Here is a 23,640-nt window from a genome sequence, read left to right as displayed (position 1 = left end):
CGGCGAATGATTTGTTTTGGATACGACATCAGCAGCATACTCGAGACACAAGTTTACGCGAGGTGTTTTACAATACCCGATAAGACTTCGAAACGACTTTACATACAGTCATGAGCAATATAATGTACCCACTTTAGGACTCTGTCGCACTAACATATTTGACATTTAGTGAGACTTACAGTTCAATTCGTTAAAAAAGTTAATGTGACATGGTACAAGTGCCATATTAATGCTCGTGACCGTACATGTATACATAAACTCACACCGATTTCCCACTGGGTGTAAGCAGAGAGTATTGAATTCCATTTGCTTCGATCCTTTTCTTAAATAATATAGGCTCGCGTTTGACCACAATCACAGCTGATGGTAAGTGACGGTGTAGTCTAGGGTTGATCACGCTTATGCCACTCTACCACGCTCCACCACTAGGCCTTGGTCAAGGCGTTTGGGCTAGAGTTGCCAACCGCTTAAACTGCCACCTGAAGGACAAAATCATCAACTTTTTCGGACAGTCAGATGATTCTCTCCACAAGCAATGTCCTTACTAAACAAAGGATATTTACTAAGTAATTAGTAGTCAATACTCACAGCGAAAGACTCGTTCATTATAAACTCTGACACAAAGGTAACTGCGCAAGCGTCGAATAGTTTTTAGCCTCAGATAGGTGGTACCAAAACTGATTGTCTAAAATTAACAATAGAATAACAGAGTCATGTTCCGTTCAATAATAATTCACATCCCGTTATAAAAAAGTGATAAGTAAGAATCACCTGATTGTCTGAAAAAGTATAAAATGAGATTCCGTGGTTCGAAGGGCACGTTAAACCGTTGGTCACGGCTGTGTAATAGCATTATTACACGTAAAAACATCTCCCGCAATGGAGCAGCGTGTATGCCCCCTCTGGTTGATTGAGGGGAGGAGTGTTTATGTTTTATTTACTTAATCGTAAGTCGTAAAGGAACCTAAAGCTATAGGTCGGTGCTTTGCTGCCTAGCTAAACAGGTTTTGAATTTTTGCAACCAGAGTCGTGGAACTTTTTGTTTGAATACCTACTTACATCTAATCAATACTTCAAACACAATACAAACCAAAGCCCCGACCTGCCAACATTTACCAGCGACCTTGTCGGCGGCTTCGGTCATTGCAAGTCAGAAAATTTAAATAACTGCGGGAAACTGAACGCATTACGATAGCAGTATACTTATAAAGCGAAGTTTGGTGGTAGGGCTGGCACTGGAAGATCTAGAAGGACGTACATTGACCAAATTGGAGATGTTCTTAGAATAGGTTCAGTAAGATCTACTCCGAACCGGCGTGCGTATATGAAACGACTGATGAATGTGAAGGAAGCAAGAGAAGTCAGGATCGAAGCAAATGGAATTCCATAGTCTGCTTACTCCGGTGGGAAATAGGCGTGAGGTTATGTATGGACATTGAAGTATCTAATCATAAAGGTATCTTGCACAAGACCGAAAAATAAAGGGATTTAAAAATATTTTTTAACTTTGTTGAACTTCCTTATTGCCATGGGAAACCTCGAACTTTCATAGATTGCGCAGTTATTATAATATAACTATTATCTGTGGATGAGGAACAATAAAAAAAACAATGAATCTTTTTAAAACGCATAGTTTATGCAAGTCGCCAAAATGTCGTCGGGTTCATGTTGGCGACATGATTCTTTTTACACAGGTCGCCAGGTTGTGCTAGCGACTGTCGCTGGCTGTAGTCTGTATTGGAGATCTTAGACAAAAAAAATATGATTATTGACTTTCAATGTATGGGGACAGGTTACCTTATCTCATTATGAAATAAACAAAAAAAATATCAATCATGACTTTATTTCAACCTGAGTTTGAGCATGTAGATACTAATATACAATACACTTCTTCTTACCCTTTCGGGGATACAGGCGTGATGATCTTGTTATGATTTCAGTGTTCACGTAAATTCAGATCTAACTTCTTATTTAATTAATTTTATTCTATTTTTTCACATACTTATCAAGACACTATTTAGATTTTAAAATTTCTAGCTTGGCAATTTTGTACTCTTGAATAAACACAATGCTTCCTTAACCTCTTAAGGCCGAGATTTCCATACAAAATATTTAAACAATGGGATTTGGATGTTAACAGGACGTTGGTGCTAATTCCAGTACACACCATCTAATTTTAAGTTATATCTGTCATTTTCTTATCCGCCTAAAAGGAAAGGGACAGGTAATCGACAACAATAAAATTTATGGAACACACGTTAATTTTAAGCACAAATCTAAAACAACCCTATAAAAAAATTCCTTTTGACGCACAATGACCAATACGCACAATGACCAACAGGTAATACGAATATTGACACACAAGCATAACGACCAACACGTATAATGACGCCTAAGCAAAACGACCAATATGCATAATGACCAATACCAATTAAACTCGCATAATGACCAACTCGCAATTCGACACACTCGCATATTGACCTATTAGCATTTTGACTAACGCGCAACAAGTTTACATTTTTTAAGCTTGTCTGTAAAAAAAGTACCACTACCAACTGTTTAGAAGGGTGGCACCACCGTTTGAACGTGAGAATGTCCATACATCCAAGCCTTTACCGTTTTATTTTTAAACTTAAAAAGGAAACAAAATTTTATGACCATGAAATTTCAAGATCGTTATTTCGCGAGCCAAAGTAAATCGAAGAAAATGTGATATCGATTTTGATATGAAACTGTCTATTTTGTTGCGTGAACTGCATGCAAAAAAAATTAACACCATGCAATATCTTAGGAAGATAGTGTTTTCGCGGCTGAAACGTATTGCATGATTATTATTTTAATGTAAGAATATTACCAGAGTCACTTTTAAGTTTACTTTTGTAGTTCAAAAATATCCATTAATAAACCGTTCATTATTGTGTGTGATTTTATTTTCTTTGCCCCATTCATAGACTATTATTTATTATATTGTATTGTTTCTTATTATGTATTGGCTAACCTAACAGCGTATTTGTTGTTTCGTGTTTAATGACAATAAATGATTTGGTATTGGTCATTATGCGTATTGTTAGTTTTGCTAATGCGTCATTATGCGTTTTGGACGTTTTGCGTGTATGTCTAAATTCGAATTTTCCGTTAGTCATTATACGTATACGTCTTTTCACGTACGCGTCATTTTGCGTTTTAGTAGAAATGCTAATAGGTCAATATGCGAATGTGTCATATTGCGAAAAAAACCATTGTATTATTGGTCATTGTGCGTCAAAAGGAAAAAATTATATTGGGTAATAACCCGACAGGATTAAGTTGACAGCACACGTCAAACAGTTAGCATACCAGCGAGATACTTTTTTTAATTCGCCCAGGTTATTCATTTATTTACTCCTTCTTCCTAAAATTAAGAGCTGTCAGTCATCCGTCCCTTTCCTTTTTGGCGGATAAGAAAATGACAGGTATAACTTAAAGTAAAATTAGGAGGTGTCTGCATGAATCGGGGCCATTAGGTCTTACAACTTTAACCCTTTCATGGACAGAGATCATGGGTCATTGGTGGTTCATAATAGGTAATATTTATGACACATTGGGATCGGAACGTCATTAGACGTTCTGTCCTTGAAAGTGTTAAGTAAATACAATATCATAAGGAGGATTTTGATCCCTTCAGTCCCTTTCAAATGGGTAATTAGGATAATCCTTCCACGACTTGGGATCGATCACACGTATGTTTTTATTGAAGGCGCTAATAGTTGCAATCTCTTCTTCCGTCAGTTTGAAGTCAAATAAATTGATGTTTTGTGCAATGCGCTCCTTGTTGGCTGATTTTGGAATTGGAATGAGACCTCTGTCCACCTGAAAACACAAGAAAAAGTGGTTTTTCTTCATTTTTTTTTATTATTTATTCCTGTCCCGTGCTTCACCTGCTTGCTTCTCAAACGGGGAGCGCCGCCCGGTACCAGACTAGCACCTATGAATTATTAATTTATCTTAAGTGCAGTTTTCACTAACACCATTAGCTCGACCATTATAGACGGCGATACGGCTCACCACCTATCACGTAACCGTTGGTCTAACAGAAAGTTCGGTGAAGTGTGGGTACTTAGTTCATCTTGCGATGGATGTACCTCTAACTACCCTAGTTAGGATATAGAAAGAAAGAAATATTTATTATTTAGGACACCACACACACGGATTACTATATATACATTACAATGACATCACATCAAAAGACAAATAACGCACACATGAAATATTTTCTATACAGGAACATGGAAAGCGAAGACAGAAACTTATCATCATCATCAATTTAAGAGCCACGCTCTTGTCGGTGTAGCATTTTCCATTCCAGTCTATCATTCATGTAAGCTCTTCTTGGTCTTCCCTTCCTTTCTTTCCTTCTAGCTTTCCTTCTAGCTTTCCTTCTATGATGTTTTTAATAAATTCGTCGTGTCTTATTAGGTGTCCAATCATCTTGCCTCTTCACAGAAACTTATACCTAAATTGAATGTGACGTCATGTCGGTGTGTCAGATGAAAGTTGCAGACCATACTTCAAAAAATATAATATACTAACATGCCCATCTATATACATACTAGAAATAGCTCTATTTGTGAAAGCTAATCCCGAATTGTTTCCTAGACTGTGTGAGACAGTAAGTCGCAGTAGACGTGACGAAGACGTTGTTCGAGTACCTCGTGCTCACACAGCTCTCATGCGCAATAGTGTTATATGTATGGCTCCAACTATATACAACAAAATACCGAAAGAAATAAGAATGTTGCAACACGAGAAATTCAAAAAAATGTTAAAGTTATTATTATTGGATAAATGTATATATGATATAAGAGAATTCACGAATACCTAATTATTACTGAAGTTTGCTATGTAAGTATCTAATCTCAAATGACTATTTTTTTTCTTTAATTTCCATATGTGCTTTTACATTTTAATTATAAACATTATTTAAATATTTGTATACCTATCTGTAGGTGGAACATAGAGAACTAACTGTAACATAAACCTGTAACACCAATTTTATGTACCTATGTTCAATGCAAATAAAGAATCTGAATCTGTACTGATGGTGTCCCGAATAAAAAGGTCTTCACTCAGCTTATGCCGCGGCGTGAGCCGCGACCCTGGTATTCTGTGAGACCTATATAGCTATATAGTCGTGAGCCTATGCATGTTATATATAAAATCTCTTACCAAGTATCGCAGCACAACTTGTCCGGTGGTCTTCCCGTACTTCTCCCCGATCTTGACTAGGGCAGGGTCATCATACCTCGGAGGTGGCACATCATCACGCTTCCTCGTCACCAGGAAACCAAAGGGACTATACGCCATCACAGCCACGCCTAGCTTTTGACAGTGCGATACTAAGGGCTCTTGAGTCAATGTTGGGTTCACCTGAACGTTTGACAAATAATTAGTAATAGCATGGAGATATGATGTATTTACTACTAAAAGTAAATTAGCGTCAATATGGCGGTACCACAGTTCAACGTGTATATCATTTGAATGAGAAAGGAACTAGATTTTTTAGTTTAGCTACCAAATAGTACTAAATGAGTACTATATATAACAATATGGAATTTCAACATTAAGCCATTAGGCCCGCAATTTTGAAGCTAATAAAATTAATTAAACTAATAAGCAAAGTTGAGGAGCTCGGTGGTACAGCGGTTAACGCGCTCGGTCTGCGATTGTTGAAGTTAAGCAACTTTGTCAAAGGCCGGTCATAGGATGGGTGACCACAAAAAAAAGTTTTCATCTCGAGCTCCTCCGTGCTTCGGAAGGCACGTTAAGCCGTTGGTCCCGGCTGCATTAGCAGTCGTTAATAACCATCAATCCGCACTGGGCCCGCGTGGTGGTTTAAGGCCCGATCTCCCTATCCATCCATAGGGAAGGCCCGTGCCCCAGCAGTGGGGACGTTAATGGGCTGGTGATGATGATGAATAAAAACTTTAGTTTTTTTTTTAAATTAAGTATAATGTTAATTTAAACATTTCTCACCTCAACTTGGTTGACAGCAGGTTTCACTTTGCTATTAGCAATCAGTCTATCAATCTGCGTGGCATTAAAGTTGGACACTCCTATGGACTTGGCCAGACCCAACTCTTTCGCGTCCTCCATGCCCTTCCAGGTCTCTAGGTAGTCCACGTCATCGGGGGATCCATCGACCTGCAAAATAATGTCAAAATTAAATAATCAACCTAAATTAAACATAGTCACATCAGCACGCGTGGACAGCTATTCTGCCCCTTTTATATACCCCTTGCCCCTTAAGTAAATTTAATCCCAATGAAGAAATCGCCGCATGAGCATAAGGCCGCCTGTTGTCTTTTTCTATCATGTGGGATGTGAGGTGGACTACCAACCCCACCAACCCTGGTGTCAGGATTACTATTGAGCCGCCAAAGGCCCCTGACATGGCTCATGTAACGACTACTTACTTACATCAGTAAGTAGTAACCGGGACCAACGGCTTAACGTGCCTTCCGGACGGCTCATCTTACTTTCGAACAATCAGGTGATCAGCCTGTAATGTCCTTACCAAACTAGGGATCAAAAAGTGACTTTTGTGATATGTCCCCACCGGGATTCGAACCCGGGACCTCCGGGTCGTGAGCCCAACGCTCAACTACTAGACCACGGTGGCCGTCAAATAATTGATAAATAAATGATGTACAGTGTGAACAACAGCCATCAGTATTTGTAGGAAATACCATTATCTACAATAAGTCACTTTAAAAAAAAACCCTAAAGGAAAGTAGTCAAAGATATCTTTGTACTTACTTTGGTAGCAATAGGAAAGTGTATCAGATATAGATCCACATAGCTCAATCCGAGTTTCTTGAGAGATTCTCTTAACTCTGGCACGACCTGCTCACGACGATGTTTGTCATTCCATAGCTGAAATAATTGAATTTGTATTATATTTGTGTGCAATAAAGTGTTTTTATTATTATTATTATTATCATCATCTCCCTAGCATTATACACGTTTTTCACAGGGTCCGCTTACCTAACCTGAAGATTTTGACAGGTCCGGAGTTTGTATTATATCTATATATTGTTTTTGTTAAGGCGGGTTTGCTCTTGACCCCATTCTTCCACGAGGTAAAGCAGGGGGGGCGTGATAAAAGGCGTATGTAAACATTATATTGTAGTGTAAATTTGACTATTTAATATTTCATTTTTTATTCCAATCTAACAATGAAATTGACATATTTATTAACTTTGACTCAGACTTAATTTTCTATGTATGTATCGTGGCCATATCATAGAATTGATCATTTCATGAAATGATCGACCATTTCATGAAATGGTCGTATTTCATGAAATAGAACAACATTCGTTGGCCACATCATGATGTGATTTGGCCAGATCAATGAACACAAAACGTTTAACGATATGACCAACTAAATGCATGATTACATCATGATATGGCCAAACGTTAGCGATCATATCGTAAAATAGTAACATTATCCACCGGTAGTGGCGCTGGTGTCGCTTTGTTTATGTTTTGCATAATGGCGGCGGACAATAATTATTCTTGTGTGAACGCGAATAATACGAATAATAATGAGCAAATACAAGATAAAAGTGCATTGAAGCAATGTTTTGACACTAAGGTGAAAAGAAAAACTCGTATTAACAGTAGACAGCAACTTTATTTTTATTTTTAGGTTATATGGCAAATAATGAAGGTCGAGTGACCACGCTACGTAAATCAATGGACTATTATTGGATTTCAAAATATGATATACGTAATTAAAACTGCGAATGAAGAGATATTAATTTTAAAAAAGAAAAATATAGACGATCCTACTGTCCGTAAAATTTCTTTTTTTGACGTGACTTATTGTAGATATGCCGCAGATGGCATTAACTACTTACTTGAAACGGGATTCTATTAAAACGCATAAATGTTTTTGTCATAATTTAAATTATCATAATCCTTTTTTTTATAATTTTTACAAGGCATAACAGTAGGTTAGGGTGCGGCGGGGGTGGCCCTTGGGCCACCCCTACGCCGCCAGTATGTTTATCTTACACACGAAAAGTATACTGAATGATGACCAATGGCATGAAATAGTGTCAAAAAATATGACGACGACTTCAAAGCGAGATGTAGTTACGGCGTATATGTCAACTACATCAACACTCCGTTAATCGAAAATGACTTTTTAATTTTTAATTGACTTTTAAACATTTTTGTACTTTGTACTAGAGTAATACATTATTTCCTACCTTATTTCGCGTTTTTATTACACCACTTATCATGGACACCCTACATTAATGATATGGCCAAACGTGGATGGAAATATCATTAAACGCTGACGTTTAAACGATATGGTCAGTTGAAGTTGGCCATTTCATGAAATACGACCATTTCATGAAATAGTCGATCATTTCATGAAATGGTCAATTCTATGATCTGGCCACGACATATGCATACCAACCAATTTGGTTAAATGTGTATTAATGTATTATAAAATATTATGACATCTGTATTCGCACTACATATAAAGCATACAAATAATTTTATTAATTAATTCATAAATAGGAACTAGGTTTCCCACCTTAGTAGTAACAAACAGGTCTTCCCTCTTCACCAGACCCTGGGATACGGCATCCGCAATGCCCTGCCCAACCTGCAGTTCGTCATTGTAGATAGCAGCAGTATCTATATGGCGGTACCCAGCCTCAATAGCCCAGAATACAGCATGGCGCACTTCCTCTATATCAACCTGTAAGAAAAATATTAAAATTATTTGTTTTTTAATTTGCACTTTTCCAATCACAACCACACCCCGGACACTTACATCAGTAAGTAGTAACCGGGACCAACGGCTTAACGTGCCTTCAAAAACACGGATCATCTTACTTTCAGACAATCAGGTGATCAGTCTTCAATGTCCTAACCAAACTAGGGATCACAAAGTGATTTTTGTGATATGTCCCCACCGGGATTCGAACTCGGGGCCTCCGGATGGTGATCCCAACGCTCAACAACTGGACCACGGAGGCCGTCACCTATAAAGCTGTAGTAATCTTTACCCCCTGTGCTGTGCCTCTGCCTGTACCCAAAGCGACGACGGGCATCATGTTGCCATCATTTAACTCCTTCCGCGGCGCCTCGATGGCTAGAGTCGACTGGAAATATATATTATATTAATAAGTATTGTGTCACAGAAGATTTAATTAACTATAATATAACATTATGACACGTTATGAGTCATCTGCCTCCTTGCCACTACTTAGCCGGACAAATGGGGAGCGCTGAAGGGTCTCACCCGGTACAACGTTTAAGACAACAGGCCTGAGGGTGCCCAGTTGGGCGCGAACCTCGGCTCAGGGCGTCGTCTGAGAGGGAAAATATTTGGAAGAATTAATCGACCCTAGTGGGTCGATAGCGATAAGCAAAAATATTTGGAAGAATTAATCGAACCTAATTAATCGATTCAGGGAAGTCGTCGACCACGCCGGCGGGGTCGGTATCGGGGTCCCGGTGTTTCGTGTCGCGTGCTGATTGGCTGCCTCTATAGCTAGAGTAATCGGGTCGTCGGGATCGTATATTAGGTACGTCCTTCGGACGGCGATACTTTTCAGTACCGTCCCTAAGCGGGATGAGGAATATAAACAGCCGAATGTGTTTTATACTTATAAAAAAGCTTACCATTCCGATCATGTTGTAAAAGTCAAAGGAAAAGAATGTTATTATAATAACGAGTACGTGTATGAAACTACTTTCAAACCGATGACAAAACGAACTGAACTAAAAATATCAAGTAAGAGTGGCACTGTGTCGCAAAAATATATGTACTTACAATAAGTATGGTGTAATACACCCTGCCGCCTGTTGTACTACCAATTTAATTATAATACTAATGTATTTTTAATGTGATTCAAGTGCAATAAAGAGTCTTTGTATTGTATTGTATTGTATTATTACATTGAACTTTAAGCGCATAACGTCGCTTTATAGTAACCACGTAGGCACCTTTACGATTTTCTTCATTACAATCTCGGTTTTCTTTAATACAATACAAATATAGTTTATTGGACCAAGATAAAAATAAATAATTACAAAAGACTTAACTAGGTCATGACTGGGTCTTAACTGGGTTAATATGAGTACATTATACCTAAATGAGAGTCAAATATTTACCTGGATAATCATTTTTTTTTCTACCTTTGAGGGGTTTGCTCTTGGCCCCAGACTTCAAGTCATAAAAATCAAAATTATTTATTTACTAAAAAAGACTTTTTTTTTTTCAAAATGATTATTTTTTATTTTCTAATCTTTTAATCATAATCATAATCAATCATTTATTTACAAGAACACAAAGTTAAAGATATTATTCTAAGTAAAACAATGCATGTATTCAACCTGCAAGCATGCTGCAGTGCATGTATTATTAAGAGACTTATTCCTATAGTTAAAGAATACAAAAAAAAACAATAAAGCTTGTTTAATTGCTTGCTTTTTTAGATTGTAAATAGCTTATTTGTTGCGAGATTTTGCTAACAAAAGTCACATCCGAATATGGTTAACAAAGTAATGGTTAATCATTTGAAAGTGTTTTCTCATCCCACGACTAAAATGAGAGAGAATTGCAAATTGACCGTATTCAGCTGCTTTATGCATTCTTTGAGGATGAGGTAGCGTTTATACAACTGCCCTTCATCATCACCAGCCCTTAACGTCCCCACTGCAGGGGCACAGGCCTTCCCTATGGATAGATAGGGAGATCGGGCCTTAAACCACCACGCGGGCCCAGTGCGGATTGGTGGTTTTTAACGACAGCTAATGCAGCCGGGACCAACGGCTTAACGTGCCTTCCGAAGCACGGAGGAGCTCGAGATGAAAACTTTTAACTGCCCTTATGTATTTTGAAAAAGATGAAAAAATAGGTAACGCAATGCTCACGGATAATCTCGTTGACACAAGTTGCCAGGGCTTAGGAGCAGAAATGTCGAGAAAAAACAGAAATAAGTTATGTACACAAGTATGGACTTACATAAATTCCAGCAAGAAATATTACTGCGAAAGGGCCCATGTTGCTTTACCGCGTAACAAGTCGACACTGATCGTATATGTACGTTGCGTTATACAACGAGAAAACACGTGTGACCGGTCTAGGGCCACACAACATAATAATGATTACAACGGCTGGAAGTATTCTCAAACTGAACGATAACTGATTACAGCAAGTAATTAAACCTCACGCCCGTTAAATCTTCATCGGGTGCGCAGAGCTACAAGTCATAAACAGGTAATGCTTTAATTGGGTCGTGTACTAGGTGCAAGATAAATTATGAAACTCTGATTACCAAATATAGACAGAACTAAAACTAACGAAAAACATTTTCTTTTTTCTATTTAACTTATTTATGAGCTTATTTGTCGATTTGGTATATCTGTAATGACTATGTATATATGTGAAATAAATAAATAAATAAATATAAATAATATATTTAACAGAAATATAATATATTTTATTTATCTTTTATTTTATTTATTTAATATATTTAATATTTTTATGTTATGGTCGATAGGCTGATCCCTTATCACCATAAGGTTCATCATATCCATCTTTGGACTTCGTATCAACAGTGGCTGCAAGTTGTCTGATTACTTGTGGCTCTGCCCACCCCATTAGGGATTACGGGCGTGAGTTTATGTATGTATGTATGTATTTAACAGAATATAGTAAAGCTTAAACTAACGCGACAATAATGGCATTAATAGTTTTTTTTAATACACGAAAAACATGCGGAAGATTTGCCTAATGAACACATACTAATTCATTTCCTGTCAACAACATCGTTATGAATTAAAATGGCGGCAAAAATATTATTTCAAATACGTGAAAAAGTGTTTACCTAGTTCCGTCTTCCAAAAGAACGTAACAATACTGCAATAGTGTTGCGTGGGTAGTCGATAATATTGCCTGTCGAATTTAGACGTTTAAAATAATAGTCTAATTTTGTACTTAATTTTTTCAAGATTTTTGCCAATACTTTTTTTATCTGTATAGGGTACAGTTAAAATATGATAATGATTTGATGTATATATTAGTATTATGGTATTTTTTTCTCTCGATAAGCACCATACGACAACACACAATGTCCAATACTCCGGTGAAGTAGAGTTATCTGGACGCCAAATCAAAAGTCCTGAATTCCGAGTTCATATTTCAGCCGGGCCAGTTTAGAAAACAGGTCATTTAGAATACCCAAATGGTTCTTCGGTTCCTGTGATTTTTACATCAGTGGAACATAATATGGAGTGTGTAAACACTTCTTACCTTTTCTAGTCGAGAAAATGAGTTATTTTACTGTAGATACCCACAACGTATATGCTTACTTCACTAGTAGCATCGCGTGATTTCCGCACGAATTTCGATCGAAATGTCGCACCTCATTTTCGAGTGTTTGAATAATCGACGCCGCGTCACGGCAAATAAATCAACAAACATACCTACATACAGTTTATTGCTCCGTTCTATTCCTAGAAACACAGGTTTTATTTTTTTACAAGGTCAGTGAGCTCGCAAGACCGGGAAATGAAGACTCTGGCTAAAAAACATAACACGACTAAAATTCAATTAGGATAGCCAGAGGTACATCCTTCGCAAGACGAACAGTATCCAAACTTTACCGAGCTTTCCGGTAGCCCAACGTGATAGGTGCCTTAAAAAGCCTTAGGGAAATAGCGTACGGTCACGAGCATTAATATGTTTACACTTCGGTACCATGTCACATTAACTTTTTTGACGAATTGAACTGTAAGTCTCACTAAATGTCAAATATGTTAGTGCGACAGAGTCCAAATTGGGTACATTATATTGCTCATGACTGTACATAAATTAGCGTGTTTCAAACTGTGAGATAGCTTAACTGACAGATAAGTGTCCCATAAGTTCTGGAAAGACTGTCAGACATATATTATAAGTATAAAGATTATCTGATCTTGGAGCAAAGTTCAGAACGTATTTTACTGACCAACTTAATTTACTTACGAATCATTATATTGTTAAGTACCTTGAAAAATTACGAATTATACTTGTCTGCTTTGTCCGGCCAAGTAGTGAATGCCAGAGGCAAATAAGTTCGTTATAAAAAAAATATGCTTTTTTATATCTCCAACGAATTGTTTGTTTATTAATATTTATGCGAACATACAAAAAAGTGTAACGAAAACATGAAATGTTTGTACGTACACCTGAATATACAAAATTTCAAGACTTAGGTATACTCAAGTTAAAACCACGTAATAATGTATGTGTACTTAAATAACTTTCGTCTCAAACGTCTTTCTCTTAAGCTGTCTTCCCATGCACAGAGTAGGTAAAACAATTTATGCACGTTGATTAAACGAAAGTGTTTTACATTATCGACGACATTCTATTACTTTATACAGGATGTTAGTGACATCGTAACGGAAACTTTTAGGGATGATTCGGACCATGATTTTGAGTTGATCTTATCGTGTCTAGCCTATTCGATCCCACTGCTGGTTAAAGGCCTCCCCTTGATTCCGACGCCGAGAGACCGACATTCAAATGAGTTTCGTTCGAGCAACTTATGACTTTTTATGCAATAGTAACTTGTCAATGCTGCGGTAGAGTTGTTATTAACTTTTTTTCAACATTGCGTGCTACCATTTAATTATCTGGCTAAATGCCAGTCTGCATAACTCGCTTTACATATAAGTATTTAGATACATACATAGATATGATGATGATGACATAGATATATAAGGACGCCTATTGTGCTTATGATTTTATTCGTATGTTTATGTCCTTTGTATATGCCGTTGTGCAATAAAGTATTAATGATTGATTGATTGATATACATAAATTCACGCGTATAGTATCTAATGGGGTAGGCAGTCACAAGTAATCAAAACAACTTGCAGCCATTATTTATACGAAAACGTAAGAATTAATATGAATATGATGAACCATATGGTGAAGGATCAGCCTATCGCCAATTAAAAAATCAAAAAGAACACAAAACACGTCTTATTTCACGACTGGCGTGCATGCATATTTAAATACTAGTTAGGTATATAAACTGGTTAGGTATGTAAGCGTTTTTGTATTGTATTGTATATAATAAGAATATAATGAACGCAGATTAGCCATAGGTACTCTATATGTAGGATAGGTTATAGATACTTATAGGATACGCTACGGCCACGAGCATTAATATGTATACACTTTGGTACCATGTCACATTAACTTTTTTGACAAATTGAACTGTAAGTCTCACTAATGTCAAATATGTTAGTGCGAGAGTCTAATTAATACCTACTTGTTTCGTTAATCATTCCTTAGCCTATTGGCATAGAATAAGGAATATGCTATTGGTCTTGGGTGAAATTGCTCTAAGAAATGAGGCCGAATAATTTTCGTTTTTGAATTTTTCTTCAACAAAGTATATTATTACCTATTATTTTGTAAGTTGAAAGCAGGTTTGTCAAACGAAACTAGTTTTAAAAGTAAAACCAAAACAAAATCGCGATTGGATTCAATAAAGATCGATTAATCGCCCTAGTTTACTTTCGATACTTGCAGTGTACAGTTAACATAACATAACATAGCATCACGCCTCTATCCCCAAAAGGGTAAGCAGACCTACCTACTTAATAGATAATGAGGTACCTAATCTATAACAACAATCCACCGAAAATTGTTTTATATCGCTGCGGTAATTACTTGAGTAGGTAGGTAGGTAGGTACCTAATCCTACTCAGGTATTGTTTTCTATCCTAGAGTCCCATAACTGAACAAAGGTATAAGGCTCAAATATTCCCTTCTTCCCCACCGCACTACCAAGCCGCACTACCAGTTGTGCCGTGGGGAATATTTATTCCCTTCTGCACTACCAGCCAGTAGTGTCGTAGGGAATTTAGAATTTCAAAACACCCTTATTCCCTTCAACACTACTCTATTAATTTACTAATAATACCAATGCGTGGATGAGAAACGAATATAATATTACTTCTTTGAAATCATTTCAGATTAAGTAGGTAAAAATTATTAAGCAAATACTTACAATTTACATTAGGCACAGATAGTATACAGGGTGTTAGTGACATCGTAACGAATACTGAGGGAGATGATTTGGCTCACGTTTCTGAGTTAATATCAAGTGGAATTTTCCGTCGAAAATGATAAGCTTTGTGCTTTTTGGAATTATTTTCAATTCTATACATTTGCAATGGAATATTCCACTTGATATTAACTCAGAATTATAAGCTGAATCATACCCCTTAGTATTCGTTACGATGTCACTTACACCCCGTACAAGTAGCCATACAAGTACGTATGGGTGTTAGTGACACCGTAACGAATACTGAGGGGGATGATATAGACCATGATCCTGAGTTTGGTTTATCGTTCTGATTAAATAACCCCTCATCATCATCATCTCCCTAGCATTATCCCGTTTTGCACAGAGTCCGCTTACCTAACCTGAAGATTTGACAGGTCCGATTTTTCACAGAAGCAACTGCCTGTCTGACCTTCCAATCCAACCCGCGAAGGGAATACCAGTCTAATACAGGCTAGGTCGCATACCTCCGCGGGTTTCCTCTCGATGTTTTCCTTCACCGCTGAGAACGTGATAATAATTTATGATCCAAACATGAATTCGAAAACAAATTCGACAATCATTGGTTTAGGCTTGTGCTGGATTCGAAACTGCGACCTTAAAATGAAAGGCAAGCGTTCTACCAATTGGGCTACCACGGCTCTACCTAAACACGGCTCTGACTAAAAATAAATAAATAAAAAGAGTTTATTTCGGACATGTTCCATAGTGGTTAGTAACAATCAATAAAGAACTTAATCTAGTGTTAGTAATAGAACGATAAAAATGAAATAACATTTACACACGACACGGCTCGACAATTATAAACAACAAGAAAACGTACACATTACTAATAAGCAGGTTCCCAGCGCCTGGTCACCGGTATCTGCAAGTCCACTTCAGTATGTAAGCGCATCCTGTGGCCCCGCAGTGGGGAGTCCCACCTATCAGTCAACACGCTCAGAATGCCGTTTGAGCTGGAACGTAAGCGCCTCACTAGCGAAAAACTACTAAAACTACTAAATTACGCCTATGAAAATAAAATCAAGACAAGTTTATCCAAGAAATCTGTTCTGCGAAACTTTCGCTCTAAGAAAGGACTTGTTAATAACTTGATTTATGTTGCATTGTCAGTCATAACACTTGCATTTAAATGTATAATTAACAGTAAGACGGTATGGTTTCTAATCGATTCATCTATTGATCCACTTGTGACTGAGCATTGGGTGAAAGTCATATACAATTATGGTCAGTAACCTGGTTCCAATAAGACAATAGGAATTATTGTGTATTATACTATATTACAGCCTCCGTGGTCTAGTGGTTAGAGCGTTAGGCTCATGATGGAGGTCCGGGTTCGATTCCCGATGGGGACATTGTCGAAATCACTTTGTCAGACTGTCCTTTGTTTGGTAAGGACTTTTCAGGCTTGAATCACCTGATTTTCCGAAAAAGTAAGATGATTCCGTGCTTCGGAGGACACGTTAAGCCGTTGGTCCCGGTTATTAGCCGTAAAAACACCTCCACCAACCCGCAGTGGAGCAGCGTGGTGGAGTATGCTCCATACCCCCGCCGGTTGATTGAGGGGAGGCCTGTGCCCAGCAGTGGGACGTATATAGGCTGTTAATATTAATGTAATATATATTACAATGAGCTACGTTCCTCAAAAAATACATAGATGGCGCTCTACAAAGCTGCCTTCGTTTATCCTTCTTATTTCATGAATAACAGACATATAAATCTTTTATCGTTGTATTTGGGTATAAATGATGACCTTTGTTATTATACCTACATGTTCCACCCATTATAATTCTGAAGAAAATAAAGAGAAGCATTATAAGTAGCAACATAATTATATTACCTACATATCTGATCCAAATATCAAACAACAATTATTACTTATCTATCATCAACGTCATCATTATTATAATTATCTTTGCCATTCAATTATATTTTGAATAATTATGTACTCGAGCAATGAGAAAGTAAGTAAAGGCCCCGATTCCTGCAGACACCGCCTAATTTTATTCGTCAGTTTCATATCCGTCGAAAAGGAAAGGGACGGATGATTCACAGCTCTTAATTTTAGGAAGAATGAGTAAATGAATGAATAACCCGAGCGAATCAAAAAGGTACGTCACTGGTATGCAATCCGTTTGACATGCTGTCTACTAACTGTGTCGGGTTATTGGCCAATGTAAAATTTTTAGACGGTTGTTTTAGATTTGTGCTTAAAATTGACGTGTGTTCCATAAATTTTATGCTTGTCGATTACCCGTCCCTTTCCTTTTCGGCGGATAAGAAAATGACAGATATAACTTAAAATAAAATTAGATGGTATTTACAGGAATTAGCACCAATATCACGTTAAATGTACGTACACCTGCCATCTAACTATATTTCTTTTTAGCGGAACGTGGCCTGGAAACTTCCTCTTTTAGTCTATTAGTAAGTAAAAATTATATAATGTTATTGTTAATACAAAAGTCATAAAAGGGGAATAGATCCCCTAATCGTCCCTGGTGCAATCGTGGGCATTACCACGCTGACTTGCCGCTTTCATACAACCTTTGCACCAGGTACCTACAATCTGTCGTCTCTCATTCGATTTAAAGTTTCTCTCTGTGAGTTTCCCTAAGCAATGTAAGTGCTATTTAAAAACAATTAAGATTATACAAATCCCATTGAAATGTATCGTTTGTAGGAGTCGTAAAAAGCAACTTGGTACATAATAAGTATAATATTATTTCCGTTTAAAAAAAGTTTCCGTTAAGGGGTGTGAAGTTGTCCTCAGGGAGTCTAAAAAGCAATTTTGCTATTTGACATTTGAGCATGTAAATGTTAGGTAACATAGTACCTACGCAATGTATTCATGAATACATTTGTTTAATAATTAAACAAAAAAGTGGAATAGTAATATTGCTTTTTTATATAAATTACTTTACTTATGGACCTAAAGACCACATGATGAATACCCTAAGTCTCTGTGTAAGTATAATTATATTTCTGTGTTCAAAATACAAGTCCGTAAAGAACGAAAATCAATTTCGGGTACAGATACAGACTCTTACTTTAGTAACATTCGTTTAAACAATATTGAAAGTACAAATATCAACGGAAAAGAGGACACTAACATTTAGTTTAATGACTTCGGAAATCTCTCTTTTGTACCTACCAGAACTTTTACCAAAACAAAAGTTCAAGGTTATGCTTGACTTCATGACGTCATGATCTGAACAATCGGACCGTTTCTTAGGTTAAAATATAAATTATGAAAATGTTACTAAATTACTTCAAGTCTAAAACGAATAAAAAACATTTTCTATTTAAAAAATATATATTTAAATTATCAAAATAATTCGGCGCCTGATGTCAATTTAACAATACAAAAATAGTACTTCACTATTCTGTGATAGTGATTATAATTCCATATACTTATCTGTACGATGTACCTACTTAACCTAACTTACGATGTGCAAGAATTTTAATTTGATAGCACCTTAAAGTGTTTGCACCTTCGTACGTTTTCTCTATTAACCGCAATAGATCTTAAGAATTTATAATTGCCTGTAAAACTTTAATTGTTGTAACAGTGTTAACGGGCTGTTACTAATCTTCTAATTAAGGGCTTTCTTTGTACCTTGTACGCAGTTCTTTACGTAGCTCTACTCTTGGAGATTTTAATGATAGGTACCTAAAGTAAAGAGTATCTACGTCGATTCGAATCCCGGAGGGGACATATCACAAAAATCACGCTGTGTTTGGATAGGACATTGCAGGCTAATCCTGATTTTCCGAAAGATGATGATGAAGCAGTTAGTCCTGGCTATTATTTACCTATATAAGTATGTTCTTGACAGCCTCCGTGGTCTAGTGGTTAGAGCGTTAGGCTCGCGATCTGGAGGTCCGGGTTCGATTCCCGATGGGGACATTGTCGAAATCACTTCGTGAGACTGTCCTTTGTTTGGACTTTTCAGACTTGAATCACCTGATTGTCCGAAAAAGTAAGATGATTTCGCGCTTCGGAGGGCACGTTAAGAAGTTAATTGGTCCCGGCTATTCACCGTAAAAACACCTCCACCAACCCGTATTGGAGCAGCGTGGTGGAGTATGCTCCATACCCTATCCGGTTGATTGAGGGGAGGCCTGTGCCCAGCAGTGGGACGTATATAGGCTGTTTGTGTATACGTGCTTATTTTTTACTAGAGTCATGTCAGTGGCCTAAGGCGATTAATTAGGTCGATTATTGATTTCACAACCCATACGAAGAAAAAAGTACCTACTTACATTATAAAACACACTTAACTACTCTACTATACTCCTCTCGCTGGTTTTGATGTTGCTTGTAGTGATTCTTAAGAACGTAGTTATTATATCTACACATCCTGTATATAAGGTCATCTATCATTCTCCTCACATACGAACGCAGGGGAATACCTACCTTTCTCTACCAGTCCGTAAATTAATTATGAACGTTCATTCATTTATAATAGTCTCATTAATACTAGCGAAAGATACAAACTGATTATCCTCAACACTGACCGATAAATCGGAACGGAAACACACCTTTTTAAAACCAGCTACGCCAATAAGCTTTGAAAAAACTCATGTTTAACAGATTTCTACACGGTTTGCGCGTGAGTCGATTATCCGCGGAATTTGCGAGACGGCGAGAAAATAGCACAGCCCAACATTATCTGGGTGACAGTAAAAGGTGTGTTTATGCACCGCGTCGCGCGTTCGACAGTTATCTATCCATATAGGCCCGAAGACAGGGACGGAATCTAGGGTCTTGAGGACCAAAAATTGCTGTGTCAGAGTTTATTTCTGAGCAGTAGGTATCAACTATAAAGGCAAAAGATATGGAAAGTGCGATCTGCAGATATCACAACAGACTGGTAAGATGAAAGAAGTACCCGCCCTACGTAGCAACGCTTCTTCGATGACAGAATGATTGCGACAATTTTAAAGTCATACCTACTTACTTATGTACGTATTACTTAAACCTTCATATTTAATGAAAGTCCATAACAACAACCGCTAAGTACCTAAATAAAATATCTGATTTTAGAAATATATAAATTATGTAGACCGTAAGTGGAGCAACCAATGGGCCAAAAGTCCACGGATGAAAGATAAGGAAATTCCCAAATTACTAAGTCCGGACCGGAGGTCCGCAGGCTGCCCCGCACGACACGCGACGTTTGTCTTCATTCACTCGCGCGACATTCCGTTAGTCGGTTACGGAGGCAATCGCGGCTTCACTTTCTACCACGCTGCTCGCCCGAAAAATATGCACTAAATTTAAAAAATAAAATTACTATCGAAGAAACGCGCGAAAAGAGGTTTTAACATTAATTTACGCGGGAAACAGGAAAATGCGCGGGTACCTTTTGATTTTCGCGCTAATTTTGGCGTTTACCTGTTGTGAGATGAAGAGGAGGACGGGACCGTCGCTGAAACAGCTTGTGCTGCAAAGGAAGGAGACGACTCCAGTGGACTTCACCAGGTTATTAGTGATGAGATTAGTGTACGGGTTCGCGAAAGTGCTGGGCTTTGAAGAGCCTATCAGTGAAGTGTTAAACGGAGCTCTCGTGCCCCCCGGCGCAGACGATGACGACGAGGACGATGATTTCTTCGACGATTATTGATCGTCGTAGTAGTATAATGTAAATTAATTATTTATTTTAGTACTACTTAGTTCGATACCAAATAACAATGCATTTACTCAATACTAGAGTAGAAATGCATGAAAACATGTTTAATTTATTATTTAATACTCTATAATTTGTTGATCAGGTGCTTATTATTAATAATTGAAAATCTCACAGCACTAACTTATTATCTTCTAAATAACTTTACTATAATTTCTAGTATTATTGATATTTATTAATTTATTATGTAATTAATGGCCAATGTACCTGTTTAGTTTGTACATTTAAGTATCTAAATTAAAATGTAAATAATTCTTTAAAAAAATGTGTTGCAGTGAAACATTTCCTTCACGAAATTGTAGTTATATAAAGGTATTTAATTACAACACATATATAAACACGAAAAATATTTATTATCTCTTCTCATATTAAAATATTTACCATTACTAGTGAGTTATAAATCCATCTATTGGTTTATTTTTATGTATAAATGTGTATAATGTAAAAAAAATGTTTTTAGTGGTAATAATTATTCCTTAAATTATATAAAATTATGTATCTACTTAAAAAAATGTCTATATTTAAAACTATAAATAAATACCTAAATAATTCAACCATTACCCTAAGTACTAATCAAAAATAAGTAAATAATATGAAGTTTTTTACACTTGCAACCAAAGAGAATTGTTATCAACAAATCCTCTGTCTTGTGAACAAATTATATTTTCATCATCACTTATATCATCCTCGTTTTCTTCACTAAAATCTTTTTCTTCATTAACATTATCGTCACATGAAGAATCTTGACAACCCTTCATCTTCCTAATTAAATCACCCCATTTTAGGGGAATGTCGCAAAAGGGACAACTTCCTTCTATAGGCACATACTCCCCTGGTATTAAAAATATATTAGCTAAGCAATGCAAATGAGCAATAAGTTCACAATTTGGATTCAAACAAGAGAGTTTAGATTTTGAACATGTTATAGATTTACTACAAAGCAAGCATTCAATATTGATAGGGTCTGATTTATTATTTGATTTCTTCAGATTTCTGCTTTTTACAGGACCCTGGCATATTGTCATATGACTTGGTGGTTTTCTCTCTGGCTGAAACAAGATTTTAATTTTATATAACAAAGACAAAATAAAAAAATTATAATGTTAGATAAATTATCTTCCTGCTTAGGTAGGTACATTTAACTATACAGACAGAAAAAATAAATGAAAAAATTAAAAACAAAACAAAGAAGAGACAAAATTATATGATTGTTCATGGCCTAAGTATTCAGATTTTGTAAGTCGAATTATTCATAAGGGAAAAATGTAACCCATAACAAGAACATACAGGAAAACCTTCATAATATTCATTTTCAAGCCATCGTATGACCAAAGGCAGCCGGCACCAAGGACCCACTTGGAGCATCTCTGATAATATCCTCAGCTGAAACTGGTAGTGAGTCTCTTTCCTCGGAATCTTCTTCAAGTTCAGGTGCTGGAGTCTGATTGTTTTTGTTGGGTTCTGCCAAGCCCATTCAAACTGAAAAAATATATACCTACTTAGTTTAGTGTTTCTGACTTGTAGTTGTGGCAACCCTACTAAGCTGTAATCAGAAGATTTTGTACATCTTTCCTAATTCTCATTAATAACAACTTAGACAACTTTAATAACCAACTAAATGTATAAAAATAATTTGAATAGTATAAAAAATATAGTCTTATCTATAAGTAGTATAGTAATATCTAAATAAATGTAACTTACTCTTAATGCAGAAATGTTGTTTGGAAATCCATGCACTATTAGCACCATTTTCCTATAATGTGAGTGAAATGCAAACATAATGATCAATGTACTGGTGTACCAGATAAATGAAAGTTCTGTTTCCTCTTAAAGGCAATCTATGGGAAAGTTAATAAAATTGTTGAGATGGAAGGTATGTATTGGGTTTGTGAGTAGATAGTATATTTGTTTAAATTAGGTAAGTACACTTACTTATTACCTAAAAATGCTTATTAAATAAGAATAGAGCCAAGGCCTTGATAGGTCTAAAGAAAAACACATTTAAAGAATATGAATGAGAAGAATATTGTATTTTATTTTACAAACTCTTGTCAACTTACCAAGGTCCTTTGTTACTAGTACGGAAAGCGCCCCCCGCCCAGGTACCTCTATTGTGCTGCTTGATCCTCCGGTTAGGGTCTCTTGTATAGCCAATATAAGTTCGTCCCTTATACCTAGGATTCAGGCAGTACAGCAAATAAACTCCAAAGAAATCCTCTACTAATTCCACTTTAGACATTTTGCGCGGGAAATTCGTTGTACAAGTTAGAAGATTATAAATACATCAAAACACAAAATTCATTTATTATAATCAACAGGTTTATTAACTTTGTGTGTAACTAATTCATTATTAACTTAGAATACAACTCAGAAAGTTTGTTTGTTTTCGTTTCTGGATATTTTTTTTTAATATTTCGATTTGACACTTCGTTTCGATTTGTTTGTTTAGTCTTTGAAACTAATTTTTATTTAATTACTAAAAAACATAATTTTAATATTTTAATATAATGATATATTTGTAACTTATTTTAAACACATTTATTTTCAAACATTTCTACGGTTTTTTGATTTATTGATAATCGTGTGATAATAAAACTTTATAATTATTTTATTTCCATAAGTTTTGTTAGGTGCAAAATCGTAACGCAATAAAATTCGTTTCATTAATAATTTACAAATACTCAATAAATGCTCTAGACATATGATATTATCATAAGATATTATTTATGATTCTTTTGTGTTTCTGAATGCGACATTATGAATAATAGTAATCATTCACCACGAAAATATAAATTTAAGATGATTATGATGTTTTTGCA

General features: G+C 36.3%; 2 protein-coding genes across 3 annotated transcripts; both read right to left on the bottom strand.

Moving 5' to 3' along the window:
• Positions 1-3,644: 3,644 nt before the first annotated feature.
• LOC126376032 (aldo-keto reductase AKR2E4-like) lies at positions 3,645-11,166 on the bottom strand. The gene is made up of 7 exons (XM_050023190.1): positions 11,027-11,166; positions 9,063-9,158; positions 8,585-8,752; positions 6,796-6,912; positions 6,013-6,180; positions 5,206-5,406; positions 3,645-3,849 (listed from the first exon to the last, which is right to left on the bottom strand). Exons 1-7 carry the CDS (start codon positions 11,063-11,065, stop codon positions 3,661-3,663), a joined length of 978 nt encoding a protein of 325 aa, XP_049879147.1. The 5' UTR covers positions 11,066-11,166; the 3' UTR covers positions 3,645-3,660.
• Positions 11,167-21,196: 10,030 nt separating this feature from the next.
• On the bottom strand, positions 21,197-23,211 carry LOC126376046 (structure-specific endonuclease subunit SLX1 homolog). Of its 2 annotated transcripts, none has more exons than XM_050023207.1 (4): positions 22,882-23,211; positions 22,523-22,574; positions 22,109-22,300; positions 21,197-21,870 (listed from the first exon to the last, which is right to left on the bottom strand). In XM_050023207.1, exons 1-4 carry the CDS (start codon positions 23,058-23,060, stop codon positions 21,424-21,426), a joined length of 870 nt encoding a protein of 289 aa, XP_049879164.1. In that variant the 5' UTR covers positions 23,061-23,211; the 3' UTR covers positions 21,197-21,423. The 2 variants fall into 2 exon arrangements, with proteins under 2 accessions (XP_049879164.1, XP_049879165.1); XM_050023208.1 differs by having other exon boundaries at positions 21,649-21,870; positions 22,117-22,300.
• Between the last annotated feature and the right edge of the window lie 429 nt (positions 23,212-23,640).

This window comes from Pectinophora gossypiella, chromosome 20 (assembly GCF_024362695.1).
Source record: "Pectinophora gossypiella chromosome 20, ilPecGoss1.1, whole genome shotgun sequence".
Taxonomy (NCBI): domain Eukaryota; kingdom Metazoa; phylum Arthropoda; class Insecta; order Lepidoptera; family Gelechiidae; genus Pectinophora; species Pectinophora gossypiella.
This window is presented reverse-complemented; position numbering and strand designations above follow the sequence as displayed.